At 40.8% G+C, this 16,531-nt stretch overlaps 1 protein-coding gene across 1 annotated transcript in view; it reads right to left on the bottom strand.

Moving 5' to 3' along the window:
• PTPRG (protein tyrosine phosphatase receptor type G) overlaps positions 1-16,531 on the bottom strand; it is a 397,438-nt gene that overhangs the window by 121,846 nt on the left and 259,061 nt on the right. Inside the window, exon 5 of the mRNA XM_032193863.1 lies at positions 14,931-15,026. Within this exon, the coding sequence (XP_032049754.1) occupies positions 14,931-15,026 (96 nt within the window). The remainder of the gene's footprint in view (positions 1-14,930; positions 15,027-16,531) is intronic.

The raw sequence follows: 16,531 nt of genomic DNA, 5'->3' as shown, positions 1-16,531 counted from the left end.
CTAGGTCGGGGAAACTGATTCCAGCAGAAAGGGCGCAGAGCCCAGCTGCGGGACTGCCAAGGACTCCCACTGCTGATGGGCAGGAGATGCACCAAGAGGGACATCCTTGGGCCAGGGCAGGTACCAGCAGCGGAGCTGTCACAGCAGCAGAAATCTGAGAGGCAGTCCTCATCTAAATTTTCTTTAAGCCACTGAATTAAGAATGGCAGGATGTGGCCCACAATTTTTTTTCTCAGCCGTTTCTGCGCTGCTCAAGTTCCTGCAGCAACAAAAGCACAACTCAAAAAAACCCACCCAATTTCACCCGGTGGAACACTACACACAACAGTGAGGATCATATGTCAAGCTGTTTGTTTTTCACTTGGTTAGAATGACCCAACAACTCACTCAGTTCCTTACAAAAACATTTCAAACGAGTATCATGGCTTGTGTTTAGAGGAAACGGGGAAATTATTGTGCAGAAAAAAGCACTTAAAATACAAGTGCATTAAAAGCCTGGGAAACACTGAGTTTGTGGCAGCAGTTTCTTCCTCTTGAAATACAAAGAATCGCAAAAACTAACATGACATGTACGCTTGTTTCAAGATGTTCTACATTTCAGCAGTGGCAAAGTGAATGCTATTCAATCATCGCGAGTAGGTGATAGTCTTAAAGCCACAGAACTCCTCAGGATGCTTTACCCTTCATGCCTCCGCTCCGCGGGCTTCTTGCAGCTTTCCGGTGCTCCTGCCGAGTGTGACCCATCTACAGAGGGGGTTTTCAAGCTCTGGCTCTGGTCAGGAAGCTCTCTTCCGACAGAGGATGCAACCTCAAAATTGCCAGAATCTTAAATTCTCAGGAAAAGGATTGAGTGAAGAAATGAAATGCAACTGAATAACATTTAAAACAAAACTTAAAACACGGTTAGAACAAAAGGTGCTCTTTTTACAAGTCCAGTCTGACTCAGAGCAGTGGAGAAGCTTCCTGCAGGCGGGTGCACACAGGAACGCTCTCAGGAAGAGTCTTCCATCTCCTCTCCTCTCACGCTCTCTGAATCTGCCTGCCAGAGAACCCACCTATTATTTACAGAAGTTTACTTCCTTCTTTATAACCTTGTCTGTTCACTCCCTGGTGCTTTAATTCCTGGGTGTCCACAGATCACACTTGCTGCTTATGATCCTACCACCAACGCTGTGATCAGTCCACTGGGATGTCCGGGCTCCTGGCACATACTTTGGTTCTGACCCCAGTTTCAGTATCCACCTCTAGAAAAACTTCTCATCTCTCTTCTCAAAGCCTGGCACCACCATCATACGACCACCTATTGCAGACACTACAACCTGTGTTAGACTTTCCCCTGCCAAACCCTTGAGCTGGTACAGAGCAAACCTAGGAGTCAGTGCACAGAGAGCTCTCCCCCAAACCACGTGAGGACCCAACACCGTTTAAATTCCAGCTCAGCTGTAACACGCACACGAGGAGCACTGCACTAGTGGCTACTGTGAGGGCGAGAGGGCTTCCAGAGCCTGGTCCTGGAACATCCCACATTCCCTGCAGACTGACCTCTAATCCCAGCACAATGGGAGGGCACACCTGCATTTGCACTCTCTCTACACCTGCATTTATAGGGGGGCAGCAAGCACTGGAATATAAGGTATGCTAAGAAAGGCATTAAAAATCTTCTATTTTTAGCAGTAAACCCTGGAAATATGCCCCAGATGCAGCACAGGCAGTAATGGAGGAAGAAAGAGGGTACGTCCTAACAGGCAGACATAGGCTGGGCACTTATGACATAAACGCAACATTAAAAAAATTGCTTCTGACACAAGAACAGCTGACAGAGATAATCTCCATAGCTCAGCATGAATTTATACAGCCTTTCAGCAACTCTATTAGACAGGTGTGGTAGCAGCCAGCTGTGCCGCAGGCACAGACCAAGTTTCTCTAAGCCTGAGTGCCCATATGGCCCTGCCGCACACCGAGGCAGTGCCACCTTCCCAGCCGTCACCCCCTTCTCCCACCATCTGTCCACGGAGAGGTATCGACACCTCTCAAGGAGCAGCGTGGAGCAGGTCTAGGTAACAAGCGAGTTCAGCCTCGGAAATGATGGATGTATTCATCCCCAACGCAGAGACCACCAAGCAGCTCTGCCTTAGGTTTAAAAGCCAGCCTTGCTCTGGTCTTTAATTCTCTGCTCGAGTTATAAGAAGAGACAAGTCTAGCCATAAGGTGGGGTGGGCCATGTGTTGTTAGAAAAGGTAAGCTTATTAGCTGAAAAATGATAAATCTCCATAGATATCTGGGGTAGCAGAAGGCAACAGTTTGCTTAGCTGTATCACTGGTAATGAGTTGGCAAAAGGAGAGCATTCCGACACGCTAACCTAAAGTTTAATCTGACTGGTATGCGTTTGGGGAGAGATTCTAACAATCCTGGTTTACCCAAGATGGGGAACTAGCTGTCTGCTCATGCCTCCCCTGAAACGCAGAAGGATATAAAAGCATGTGCTTTCAGCAGTTTAGAATATGAAATGCAGAAAAAAATATTTGAAAAGTGATTGATGCAGTCTAATCATGTTTCACACAAGAGTATTTCAAATTACATTACGTGTTTTTATAGGATGCAGATATGATAAAGAAGGTTTGCCAGGTGGCAAGGTAGGCAGGGGGGAAGGAGTAAGAAAATTTTCTGTTGACTGCTTCTACTATACAGGCATGTAGATAATACCATACAGATCACAGATAAAATACACACAGAAATACTATCTTAGCTGTTAGGGTTATGGAGCTTTGCTTTCTAATCAACATTTACCCACATAGCTGTTTTTAAATATTGATCTGGTGGTATGATCCCAAGGGAAAATCATATATCAAAAGGGATGATTTAATTCAATCATCCTGATTCCAGCATAATGGGATCCTATTTCTCCTAAAACCCAGAGAGCAGTAACTTAAGCAATGCTTACAGATCAGCTAATATATTTACAGCCTTAAAATAACATGAGACACACTATAAAATACACTGAGATTCACAGTTAATCTGTTTTAGCAATATTCTTGCAGCAAGTAAAGATGAATTTTCCGCTGAAAAAATCCATTCTCTCAGAAGCAAGACTGAGCTTTGTAATAACCAAGCTACCTTCTAATGTGGTACATCATTTTACGTTACTCATAAAGAACAGTTTGCCGAATCTCCAGTTAGGCTTCATTTGATACAGTATACATGTTGCAAAAGCCAATACCTTCTATCAGAGAGTCTCTTTACTCTTGATAATGACTCCATTACAATGCATTTTTGATTCACAGAAATCGTACGGTTACAATCAGCAGCTAAATACTTTTTTTGATGGTATCAGCCAGGCAGTGTTGGGCTTCTCAGTCCTCTCAGAGCTGCAAAGCAGTTGCAAACACTGTGAGCTTGCAGGAAAAATCCTGCTCCATCTTGCAAGCCTCTGAAAACTTACTGCTCAGAGGTGCTGCGAACAGATTTAAGCAGTCTTTATTTAACACACATTTCAATTTTCAGCACAGAATAAGATTGTGATTGGCATTCTTGACTCTCATCTATCTCCAGTAGAGTTTAATGCTCATAAAAGCTACTCATCCCAGCTACTTTGCTGGTTTTGTTCAGAGAACTCTGATGCAAGCACACCTGAACTTAAAACAAAGAAGGGTTTAATATTACTCAAACTGGGACCATTTAGCTCTTCTCAAACTCACTACCTCAGCTGGATTAGCGTGCTTTTCAGTGAACCTCAGATGTAGAAGACATCTGAAAGCTACTAAAATTATACTGTAAAAGGATTCCCAGGTTTACACCCCCTCATCTCCACCCTATGAACTAGAGGATTTCTGATTTAGATTCACAGGAGGTAAAACATCAGATACACGAATTGCTCTGGGCAAGCTGCCATCTCGGCTGCAGAATTATTTTGGGGGGTGATATGCCATCAGCATTATCAGTTAAGCCATCAGCCATACATATAAACGTCTACCTCTGTAAAAAGACATAAAAAAAGGGACCAGTCCAGCCTCTGATTTACTTTCATTGCCTTTCTTTGACCCCTGGAAAGAAAAGCACCGGCTCAGAAAACCCTTGATACTCATCTCTCCCACAGTTGTCCTGCAGCACAGACACTACAGATGATAAAAACCAGCAACAGTTCGACCCTCCGGCAGTAACCTGGAACACTGGATTTGCAGTCATTTAGAAGAGATTATATTAAATTATTGAGGGATATTTGCCTGCATGTTTGATCTGCATTATGTGCAATGTATAGGAATTATAGAGGAAACCACATGTGTCATCGGTAATAACCGGGGTGGTACATACACGGACACACCAACCTGACGCTGCCCCTGAGAGGGGCGGGCAGCACCTTCTGCTCCCAACCTCCCCTTTTCCCTCCCTTGCACGCTTCTGTGCTTTCACAGCGCGCACAGCCTGGGAAAAACGCACTGACTTCGCAGCTGGACCTGCTCTGTGACTTGGCTAAGGGCTGACGGGGTGGGCCCACTGCTCTTGCTGGCAGCACAGGCGAAAGCAGAATTGAGATGAGGAGGTAACCCCCTTGCTGATTGCACAAAAACGACATGTTCCATTTATTTGCACAACGCGAGCCCTAAGTGATTCTTACATCTTGCAGCAACCTATTAAGAAAAAGAGACTTTGTGAATGGAGTATCTGGGTAAACACTTCAAAAAAATATATAAATTATGCATAGTCAGTATACTTTTTCCACCTTAGGGATCAAACTGAAACAAGACTAAAGAATTATGTTTTATTTGTATTAAAAATGTATTAGCTGCTGTCCGAGCAGGTTTTCTAGAACATTTGGTATGCTACCCAGGAAATTCTGTCTGAAGCTTGCATTGTTTATTATTGCCAATACTAGGAGAAACTTGGCACTGTTATATCTGAGAACTACAGCAATAATTCTTCAGGCAGAACAGCTTAAATTTAATAAGAATAACTTTTCCTTCTGAGCCAGAAGATCTAAAGGCAAAGGAAGTCCCAATTTTATCCATCTATTTTATATATTCAGACTTTACAACCAATCTCTCTTTTATGGTACAAAGTGAAACCAGGCAATCATTTATGAATGGATCCTGCGCTCACCTCGACTTAATACGTGCCATAACGCTAACTGGTAACCAGAGACACCTGCAGATATAGAGGATGAAAACCAGTGCCATTTTTCTAGGGGTTACACAAATCATGTGCAGCTTCCAAGAAGGACTGTGCCTCACGTGGACCTGAGAGCTTCCTGATGGAAATGTCAGATCTCACTGCCTATGTCCTGTGAATGTAAAACCGCATACACTTGATTAGTCCTCCAAGAGACAAATGGGGTATCAGTCCTGGATGGCTACTGAGGACGGGCTTTGCAGAAAAATAAATCAAATTAAATTTAAAAAAAGGTAGGCAGAGAGACATAAAAAATGATCTTCCTGGTATCCAGTCTGAACGTTTAACAAGAGGGAGAAAACGGAGTCATTCAGAGGCAGCTGCGGTGTCGGGGAGAGAGGAGAAAGGAAAGGAGATGAGCATAAAGCTTTACATCTCCTTTGATTCTGTAACCAAGACCAATTCTAGCAAAACTCTCCGAAGTCTTGGATAGCAAAAAATAGCATTTTATTCTAGCCTCTCTCTCCTTCTCTTAAACAAAAAAGGTTAAGTCAAAATGCACCAGACTCGAAACAAGTAAGAAGGGTGGGGGATGAAGCAATCGTTGCTATCGCAGCGATGAGAACAGGTACTTGCAGCAAAGAAAACAAGCCAAGCTCAATGACTTCCCCATGCTCAGAGACACAAAGACAGGCTCTACATGGGGCTGGTATCCCTAAAGCAGAAAACAGGCGAATGATGGGAGCCTGCACGAAGCCTGGGGGCCTTCTACTCTGGCCCAGCTCTCACGGCACCCAGCTCCAGGTCTGTTTGATGAAATGACAAAGTGACACATCAACAAAGCACACCAGAGAGTAAAACGCAAAAAGCATTACTGTAGTTAGGGAACTAATTTGTTTTTTAGTCTAATGGTTATAATCAGCAGACTTCCTGAGTATCAATCTTCCTGAACCGCAGAGGGGGTGAGATTATAGACTGACGACTGTAATTTTTACATATTAGACATCGAAGTGTCATTTTCAGGAGTCTGGTAATGAAAACTCCACAAGATATTTTTCTATCAATTGAAAGATTTTTTACTGCATGACTACAAAATGATTTATTTTCTTAAGGCAGTATATTTTTAAATCACAGAGAAGTAAATTATTGTGTTTAAAATGCTGACATTAGACACTAAATATTCCTAATCTGACTCCACTTTTGAGTGTGAAGGGTGAAGGGAAGGAAAAGGAGGCAGGAGAGTATGTAGATGCATGCTGCTCATGTTCTCAGGGCAAGTTATTCAAACAAAACCAGTAAACTATAAGGGGACAATTATGAGAATTAAGGCTAACAAATTGATATGTAATTTAATGAAGCAAGTTAATAACAGCATCCCACTTGGGATTAATCGTAATACATTAATCAATTAATAACCATTGAGAAGCAAAAAAGCTGCACATCAAAAGCATTTACAATGCTGTAAACCAAAAGATAATGATCCTGACATTCAGACGAACGTTAAACTGGAAGAGAAAAGAGATCTATTCCCCATGCAATGCACGTGACCAGCTCACATTAACGGTTACAACAGATCGTTCAAGACATTTAGAAGAGACCCCATAAAGCATACAGAAAGTGTTTTTTCACATCTGAAAATTTGCACAAGTTTGGAGTTCAAGTCCTCTCAACAGCAAAAAAGTTTATAGTTACTTCCTAACATCGGCAATTGTCATGTTTCCATTAAAGATAAATAAATAAATAAAATAGCAATGAAGTGTGTTTCATCACAAAAAGTAAAAGGCACTCAGTAAGGCATCACCACTGCCAGCCACCCTCCCCACTGCTACTTCAAATCCAGGGAAGCATCAGCACAAGTTAAAAGCCTCGGCAGTTACGAAGGCATTTACAGTGCACTTATGGGAGAAAAATATATCTAATTTTTATCTTTAGTTAGACGCTTCTCCAGATGCTTGGGAAGTCGCATTTCTCTAGAAATATCTGAAATTAAAAACAATATAGTAGTCAAAGACTCTGTGCACTCTGGTATTTCACTCTGCACTGCAAAAAGGGCTGCATGACACCGCGTTCCGTACAGACCATATCCTTTAAAACTCAACCTAACAAAAAGGCTTCTCAACCTAACAAAAAGGCTTTAAATGAAAGTATTGCATTTTGGAGGTCATCTGACATAAAATCTTGCTTCCTGCTCTCCTGCCTTATAGGAAAACACCATGAATGAGTTCATAAAGCCAGAGAGAAGAAGGGAAAGGAAGACGATTGCTTGGGCGCTGAAGAAGATAAGTGCACATAAGGTAGATTATCTTTCTATGCTGCACAGTCAGCCTGTGGATAGAAAAGTTTCAACACAGCAGGTTGCAGCCATCATGATCTAGAGACTGCAAATGCCTCTTGGCAGAACACAGGCAAGCAGAAGCAGAACGATGTGTTTGCTTCCAAGAACGATCTGTTTCAGCCGCCCTGTCAGTCTGTCTGCCTCCAAATCCAGCCCCCCTTTCGCTCACGCAGTTGTACTTCATTCCTCCAAGCACGCTTGCTCAGATGTTCGGGCTGCTGTGTGAACATCTCTGCTCTTAGCAGCCTTCGACTTAGCCACATGGGCTCCTTCTCATGAGTAAGCCGCGGCAAATGCAGAGCCATGTGAATGAGCAAGCTTGGCTACACAGAACTCTGCAAGCCAAGAGAAACTTTGCTCGTGTTTGTCTGGAGTTTGAGCTGGGGGATTACCAGGAACCCAGGCTCTGTATGGTGACCCCAGGAAGCAGAGGCACTTTTCAGTTTCCATTGATGGAAAATTTGGAGTAGTGCAGATCACTCAATGCTGGAAAAACACACGCAAAACAGCAACAACAACAGCAGCAGGTGAGAGGGCCAGCGTTTCTCCTGTGCAATTCAGCTCTCTAATGATGTCCTCGTTCCTTGAGCCCAGCAGCACACCAGGATCCCAGTCCCGACCCCTTCCTGGCTCACCGTGCTCCCCCCAGAGCTCTCGGCTTTTGCTCGGTGGATGGAGTTCCTGAGCTCATCCCCGCAGCCTGCTGCTCCCTTACCTTAACAGCAATTCTACCCTTAAAAAACACGTGAAGCATAACAAAACTGTACAAAGGTTTGATTCACAATAAGGATAAAGCCTCATTGTTAAGCACTTGAAAGTCAGTAAGCACCAAGACTGAAACCGGGTATATACTTATTTTTTTATTTTTTTTTTAATTTTTTTTACTCACAGAGCTATTCCCCATCTGTTCTCCCCTTACTTTCTTCCTTTACATAAAATATTCAAAAATATTCAAATTTCTCAGAAACTTTCAAGAGAAGTTGAAATGGAATAAAATCTGAAATAAAAATTTGAACAGTTTATGAAATTTTTTGTTTTCTGAAATTAAAAGGTAAAACTTTCTAGAAACACCCTCCATGAATTTTTGTCCTCTACCCAAACCCAGCTTCCAAACAAAAGGGTTTCAGTACAAGTTTTTTGATCAATGTGACCACTGATTGTTAGGCACCGAAACTTGCATGGTTTGGCTAAAGAAGACCAGCTTTGGAGACTGTTCAGTGCCGTTCACATACTGAATTCAACCCAAATCTAGCAGGTTTTAAGAAATTCTCATAATTTTGTATTTAAATTCTCCATGACCGAAAATCACTTTGGTCCTTCGATAAGTTTATTTCCATTTATTTACTGGAAAGTTAGGTGAATTCTCTACTCCAGAGATGCTTTGTATCACTGTACATCATTACATGTATTGTACAAGGTGTTTCTCAGAAATATGTTTTCTCACAGCTGTACAAACGCAATCTACCTGCTCTGATTTGCTCATCCCTTATCGCTTGGGGTAGCTACTTTGTATTGCTCTATTTTTCTTCAACTATCTATAGGCCCTACTACTGTTTTTATTAGTAATGACTAGAAGTTTTAAAATAGCTGCAATGATTTAAAAATACTAGGAAAATGTACTTCAGTGAGCACAAAAACATTTCAAATTGTTTTGCTTGTCTTCTATTGCACGGAGGGTTACTGATACACAAGCATTCACTTTGACAAATATAAATTATACTTTTGAAAGGCACTGAATAAGTAGCTCTAGCTGCACACATTTTCATGTTATGAAGATAATAAAAAAACTGCACTAATTACTAAATAATACTGCTAATCAATAATAATTGTTTTATTATTCATAAGCTACTATTAATAAAACACCACGGGCTCTAATGTAACCATTAAAAGAATTAATACTGTAATTTAATTTTAAGGCCCTTACATGTATCTGAAGTCTATTAAAATAAATGAAAAGCCTCTCAATAACTCTGGATGATGCCCTGCATGTTAATGATCCTATGTGTTATCTGAGCTACTGCAAATCACCTTTAAGATACTGCCTAAACACTGTAGCACTGATGATCCTTCATGTAGGTGGACATAATCATGTTTCAGGAGAAGGGTACACCTTCATCTCATTTTCATTATCAAGCTAGTTTTGCTCAGTCTTCCTAACAGCATCCTGGTACAGGAGAGGCTGAATTAGGGAATTTGCCAAAAACTGAGGCAGGGACTTGGGATTCTGGTCTCCTACCTGGATAACCAGATATGGTTATCTAAATAGGAACTGTATTTAAAGCAGTTATTCACTGAATTTATTCGGTTATGATAGAAAACACCTGGAACACTTAATGACAGGGAAGAAAGGGTTTCTAGGGAAGCTAAAAGCTGAATTGTATTATTTGAGAAACGTGCATTAAAAAAGGGCATATTTGTGCCAAATAGTCAATAACTTCAACGGTGTTCCACTGATTTATTGTGTTTAGCTCACTTAGGCCCCTGTGAAAAGTGAGTTATTGATCACCTTTACAAAGCACACCAAGTACTACCACCAAAAATCTTATAAAAGCAAAGCCACGATTACTTTCACTGATATGAAATGGCAGACCAGAAAAAGACCAAACTCTTGATTTTTGACATGTACTTTGAACATCCCATTAGTTGCATACTTGCTCCCAAGTAGCTAATTATCTTTAAAAATCTAGCCCCATAATGCTAAAGCTCACGAGTAATCGAGGTACCAACATCACTTACAATTATGAAGACAATTTTAATGATGAAAGCATTGCTAAAAGTTATTTTAAAATTCATTTTTACTTTAACTTCTTTAGAGATGATTTGTTTGAGTACCTGAGCTCCAGTAACTAATCACTGATGGCTTTCTTTGCAAATACTAAAATAGATTTATAGGCCCTCCCTGTAGGAACAAGAATTCCATCACCTCCTCCTGAATTTCTGAGCTATCGAGTATTTGATGAGCGCTTAGGGAATCAGTATTGTGTCTTTTCATAGCAGTAATCAAAGAATGAAGTATTCTCTCCTGTAATGAATCTACCGCAGGCCCAAAAGATGAATATTTCAAATGCAAAAGCAATATGTTTGTTTTGAACATATTTAAGTTTGGCTTTAATAAAGCAAGTAGTGAAGTGTGCAATGAATTATATTGTTAGATGGTTAAAACAGAGCCGTGCAATATGTCTGAATGCATTTAATCCAAATAACTATTCATTTTAAATATGACTTGTAAATATGTATTACACAGATGTATACGAATGGATGATTCAGGAGCCAGTGAGAGATCTGGGCCTTCCCTTCTACTGCTGGCTTGCTTCAAAACTGGCTCAGCCTGACAATTAACTGAGGCCTAGAGCCAGAATATCATTAAATACAAGCTGAACCTTACAAGGGCTGAAATTAAGCACGTACACAAACTATTCGAGTTTAGGACCTTTTAAATCAAGACTTAAGTGGGACTGCTGGACTGGGACCTGAAATGTGTCTCGGCAGATGAGGTGGACTCAGCACACGCTGCAGACAACATGGGTCCTGTCCCTGCTCTGTCATCATGTCTGCAAACCCAGAAGCTTTTACTAAAGACTACGAGGATGCTGCTGGCTGGAAGAAATGGACATGAGAAGTTGTAAAACTCCCACTAGCACTAGTTTCATTTTGAGATACACCAAGTAGCCCCAACACTGTCACGTATGGTCAAAAAAACAACCAAAAATAACCCCCCCCCAAAAAAAGTTTTCTTTAATAACAGCAACAAAACACACACAAGAGCTTTACGGCTCACATTGCTATTACATGCTGCAATTCCCACTTCCTCTTGAAATGCACGAAGCATTTTCTACAGAAATTCCCACTTGAAGAAAACAGCCCTTTCTCCCACTGATTCCCCTTCCTGCACTGAAGCCCGTGTATGGGCTTTAATGACCATTCTGCATTTTGGCACCAGCGTCTGGAGCTCCCTTTTACCCATTTCAGCTCGTTCCGGCTGAATAGCTTTTAAAATAATTTGACCAAGACAGATGAGAGGTGCCTAAGTCACCTTGCTCCTCTGTCACACAGAACAGGGACCCTTTTCCTCAGCACACCTGATTGCTTTACAACTTGCATGCCAATGCAAAACACAGCTTTCACAGCCCAGGTAGAGATCTCAGACCAGATCATCATATTTGCAAATTGAGAATAGCTGCTCTAGAGTCCCCAGCAATTTCATGTGACACCCTCTGAGCATCTACCCACAATGAACTACAGAAATGAGCACTTATAGCAGCTTGTATATGCAAGAATTGTTCCTGATTTCAACTAGCAATTTTCTTCATTTGTCAGGTCAACTGACCTGCAGCATGCAAACAAAAAGAGAATTTATCAACAGAGCTTACAATGAAAGCAACGAGAAAAGCAGAGATGTAATTAGCAGCAATTACAATAAAGTTCCAAGTGCTTCAATTATCCAAGTTCAGAACCAACGTGCTTTACCTGGAAATTGCCCTTGAAAGAATGAATTCAATAAGTAAAATTCTTATATAGTGTAAGTTAAATTATTTAAAAACGAGGAAAGAGGGTTCTTAATTACTTAATGTTTCACCAATAATTATACAGTTCAGTATAATGTTCACTCACTGGAGAACCTGATTTTCAAGGGAACATTTGTGAACTTCAGTCAAACAAAACCCACCTGCCAGACCATAAATTCAGTCACCACAGCACACATTCATTCCAACATGGAATTAACTCATTAGCAAAAATCCAAATCTTGACTTGATGGCAAAGCTAGCCAATAATTTTTACCTTAAAATATTTACATAGAGAAGGATGCATAATTCAGTCTTCTCATGTGTTTGCAAACAAACAAACAAACAGTAGGCCCTGCATCAGTGCAATTTTTTAATGTTGTTTTGTAAATAACTGTTAGAGGTGGGACTAGAGCTCAGAAAAGAACAGACTAAGGAGACTAGGAAATTAGTATCTGAATAGTTACAGCTGCCAATCAAGATGTGGACATGGACATCATAGGGTCATTTAATTTAACAGTTACTATGAGTTAATTTTAAAATTAGTTGCATGAAATAGTAGCCTATCCACGTGGTGCCCTTGGGAGCTAGGCTAAAGGCATACCAGGTATTTCTGAACGAAATTTTATGTAAATGTTTTCCAAGTCACAGTTCACCAACTCCATCACACGATACACAGCAGAGGGAACTACAGCAGCACCTCCAACAAACACGGCATGGATCTGCAAAGGATTATCACCATTGGTTACTAACCCTCAGTACAGAAGCTGTACCTCCCTTGGACGAAAAGGAAAACCCTCCTGATGGTCAAAATAGCAGTGATCACACCGACTTCCTTAGCATTTGCTCACATGGGCCAAAATTCAGCGCATGCCCCTCCAGGATGGGGACTTTGGGCTGAGCTACCCAAAAGGAAGACCTGATACACTCAGAAGTTTAATGGCACGTTGCTGATTTACCATTTCAACCCAGAGAAAAGGGGAAAAATAAAGAAAGAAACCATTTCCTTTCAGCCACAAAACAGGTTGTTGCTGGGTCACTTTGCCAAGGATTACCTTAACCCCATCACTCTGGAAGAGATCAGTGACTCTTTATCAGGTAATGCCTTCAGATTTCATGGCTCCTGGAGCAGGAGCCCTACTGCACCATCACCTGGACTTTACAGCCTAATGTCCTGTGGCCTGCAGGGCTAGAGATGATGAAGAGTATAGATTTCTGCATCCCTCAGGAGACCACAACACTCGGTTGTCGTCTTAAAGAGTTTGAGGTCTCTTACAATCAAAGATGGTTTTTTACAGCATTACTGAGTATTTTAGGTTATTTTTAGTGAGTTTAATGGTTTCCTCGGAGTTGTGCAAAGTGGGACTCATAGTAAGCACAGCACCTGGATCTGCACATGGGGAATACATGACATTCCCACTACAATTATAAGATCCTCTAAAACCTGTTTTTTTTTGGGGGGGGCATAAATGTTACATACAGACTAGGAAATGGTGTGACATGGGGCAGTGCTTCACACAGCTTATGTGGAGCTTATTTGGGCAACAAATTGCAATTAAATTTAGGTAATTAAATTCCAGACATGCTGTCCCACAATGTGCATTGAGCACCATGACATAACACATGCTCCTTCTGACATTGCTCACATACAACGTGCAGCTTTCCATCATGGCATAAATCACCTAACAGTGACTCCGGTTGTTCTATTTCTAAACTTCTGTCACGTAAGGCCAAAGTCAATTGCCCAATCCTTCCCACATCACAGCAAGATTAGGAAGTCTAGGGAAACGTCCTGCTATGCCACTGCAAATTATCGCAGCTCCACCAACTTTACTCTAACACGAAACGCCACAGAAGTGCGCGGAATTCAGCAATGATGAATTTAACATGCCTACTTCCACTAGTCTGATGTCAGCAGAGTTACAGCAATTTATGCAATACAAGGATCTGTCCTTTTCTCCTTATCAAAGCATTTGATCAAAATCAGTGACATAGAAAAAGACAACCTTGTTTAATTTAAGCAGGAGAGTCAGGCTTGTCACTCTAACATCATAAGGAAAAGAGGGAGGTATTTACATATGGGTACTTGTATATTCTTTTTTATCTGCCTTCACAAAGGTAACAGTGAGACCATTTTCTTCCACAGTAAAATCTCTCACTAAACCTCACAGAGGACCAGCGTTTTTCCTTGTTCTTCCCTCCCCTCCTTTTGAAAAAGCAACACCTTGAGTTACTTCAAAATCTTCATTAGCTACTTCTCACAGTTCCTGACAGCTTGGTGGGATGGAGCTGCTCTCACTCCATTCTGTTCACCCTCGAGTCAGTAAGGAAAAACTCCATTTCTGATAAAACATGACAAAAAGCCCACATTGCTGAACACCACTGCCACGTGACTTGACCTGCCAGCCGTCGCTAACAGCAGTCTCTAACCCGTGCTGCAGTCCTCAAGCGTGCTGAACCAACAAATGAGCTAGCTGAGCGTTCACACTCTTGAGGATGCATTTTAAAAAAGTGAATGCATAAATTCACTCATTTGGAAACCTGGTATGCTCAAGAACTTGTTACTATGACAATTTAGAAGAAGCTGCTACAGATAAGATTGATGAAACTTATTGATTAATTTTCTCCCAAGCTATGTTTGAATTTTAAGTTTTCTCTAAGCAGAACCAGTTCACATCCCTGTTAGTATTCCAGGGACCCAAGCAACGTACTTCAGCAGTGAAGTTCCATGATAAATGTGTTCTCCAATCCACATCTGTAAAGCAGCTATCAAATCAAAACAATTGAGGCAAAATTTTTCATTACATTTCTAAATATCCTTATTTACATTTTAAATCACACACAGACAATATGAAATATTATTCACTTAGACAGGTGGGAACAAGAAAACAGATGCATCCATTAAGCTTGAAACAATTCAATGAAATAATCAGTACTTGGTGAAAGCTTTGGTTTATGTACGTAGACCTTTTTAAAGGTTTAAACTTACTTGAAAAAACACGGCCATGGCTCCTACTACCCTGTTTTCTAGAACTGCTGTTCCAAAACTGTCAAAGTCATCAGGATTGTAGAAGTAAATCTGCATCTGTAAAAATTAAAAACAACAACACAATCACGTAAGTGTTGATTCACACAGCTTTCAAATGAGGTGGTGTGTACACACCGTATGCAAATCCAGTGTTATGAACCTAAGATAAAGGAATTCTGCTGAACAATATTGTTTAACTAGGATCTTGATTAATAGCACGACTGTCCTACTGGGACAGTAACCAGGGAACAGAGTCAACGCAATGCATTTTAATAGCAAACCGAAGGATAAACAGTATGACCAGTCTGTTTAGATGGTAAACTTTGTGCTTTTTGCCAGGATCTCTTCATTTCTTTGTTCATTGCAGGCTCATCTCCTGCTCTGCAACATGTACTAGACATATTTATCTCAAAAAAACATAGAGAATTTTTGAAAGCAATTTCAATGTTTAGAGTTATTCCTTTACTCCTAAAGCAATTTGTAAGATAAAAGTGTGTTTCTGTAGCAATGCATTTTCATGAGCCTCTGATATTCAGGACTATCAGTTAGGGTCAGACTTCTTCCTGACTTCAGTTAAATTTCATGACTTCTATTTCCAAAGCTTTAATGCTTGGTGAAAAGTATAAGTGAGAAAAAATATGGATGTTTTGATGTCATTTTAGGACAAATAATACATATTAATAATTAAACGAACAAAGCGAAACGCCCATGTTATACATAGGTGAGAACAGTGATCACCCCAAAACAGCAGATGTGCTAGGTATACAAATACAGAAGGACCAAGAAATAGCTTCCTTCATACCCTCTGCTGCTGAGCAGTTCCACTTTACTACACACATGCCATCAGGAGGGCAACTTACAGAGGCCATGTGCACTGCTGCTCATATTTTCCTTTAACGGTTCTTGTTCCATTTACCACATTAGTTGAGCTCCCACTTCTGTTAGCCATCCCTACACCCTGCTTCTTTTCTCAGAGTAGTTCAATCTCCCCGTTCCCAAAGAAACAAGTATTTTTCCCATATTCTGAAATGTTGTGTATGGGAAGATGAGACAATACCCTTGCATTTCTCTCAAATACGCTCCTACTAATTTTTACTGAATCCCAGGTTCCTGACCCTATATATTGTCTCTAATGTAAAATAGTGGCAGAGTACCTATATATCTAATAAAACATCATAATAGAGAGAAATGGCCAAAATGAAGATCAGGCTCTTCAGAGGTGGAGGTACTTTTTCAGCAGAAGGATAAAATAAGACTACATTCCAAATAGCTCACACACACACACAAAAAAAAAAAAAAAAAAAAAAAAAAAAAAAAAAAAAGTCTGGCATTCACTCTAGCTTCACAAAATTGGAAAGCAATTTTCTCCCCCCTGTTTTGGCCTTGCTATTCCCAGCGTATTTGCAGCACACACAGAGATGCTGGCAATATCTCACAAAGTTGGTGGTGCCTCCAGGTTCTAACGCGTGCTTTGAACAAATGTGGGCTGAGGTACAGTCATTCATTGATGTAGGAATTAGAAACAGTTTGTTTCAGGTGGAATTGCTTAAACTTCAATTTAG

This window comes from Aythya fuligula, chromosome 10 (assembly GCF_009819795.1).
Source record: "Aythya fuligula isolate bAytFul2 chromosome 10, bAytFul2.pri, whole genome shotgun sequence".
Classification (NCBI taxonomy): Eukaryota; Metazoa; Chordata; class Aves; order Anseriformes; family Anatidae; genus Aythya; species Aythya fuligula.
This window is presented reverse-complemented; position numbering and strand designations above follow the sequence as displayed.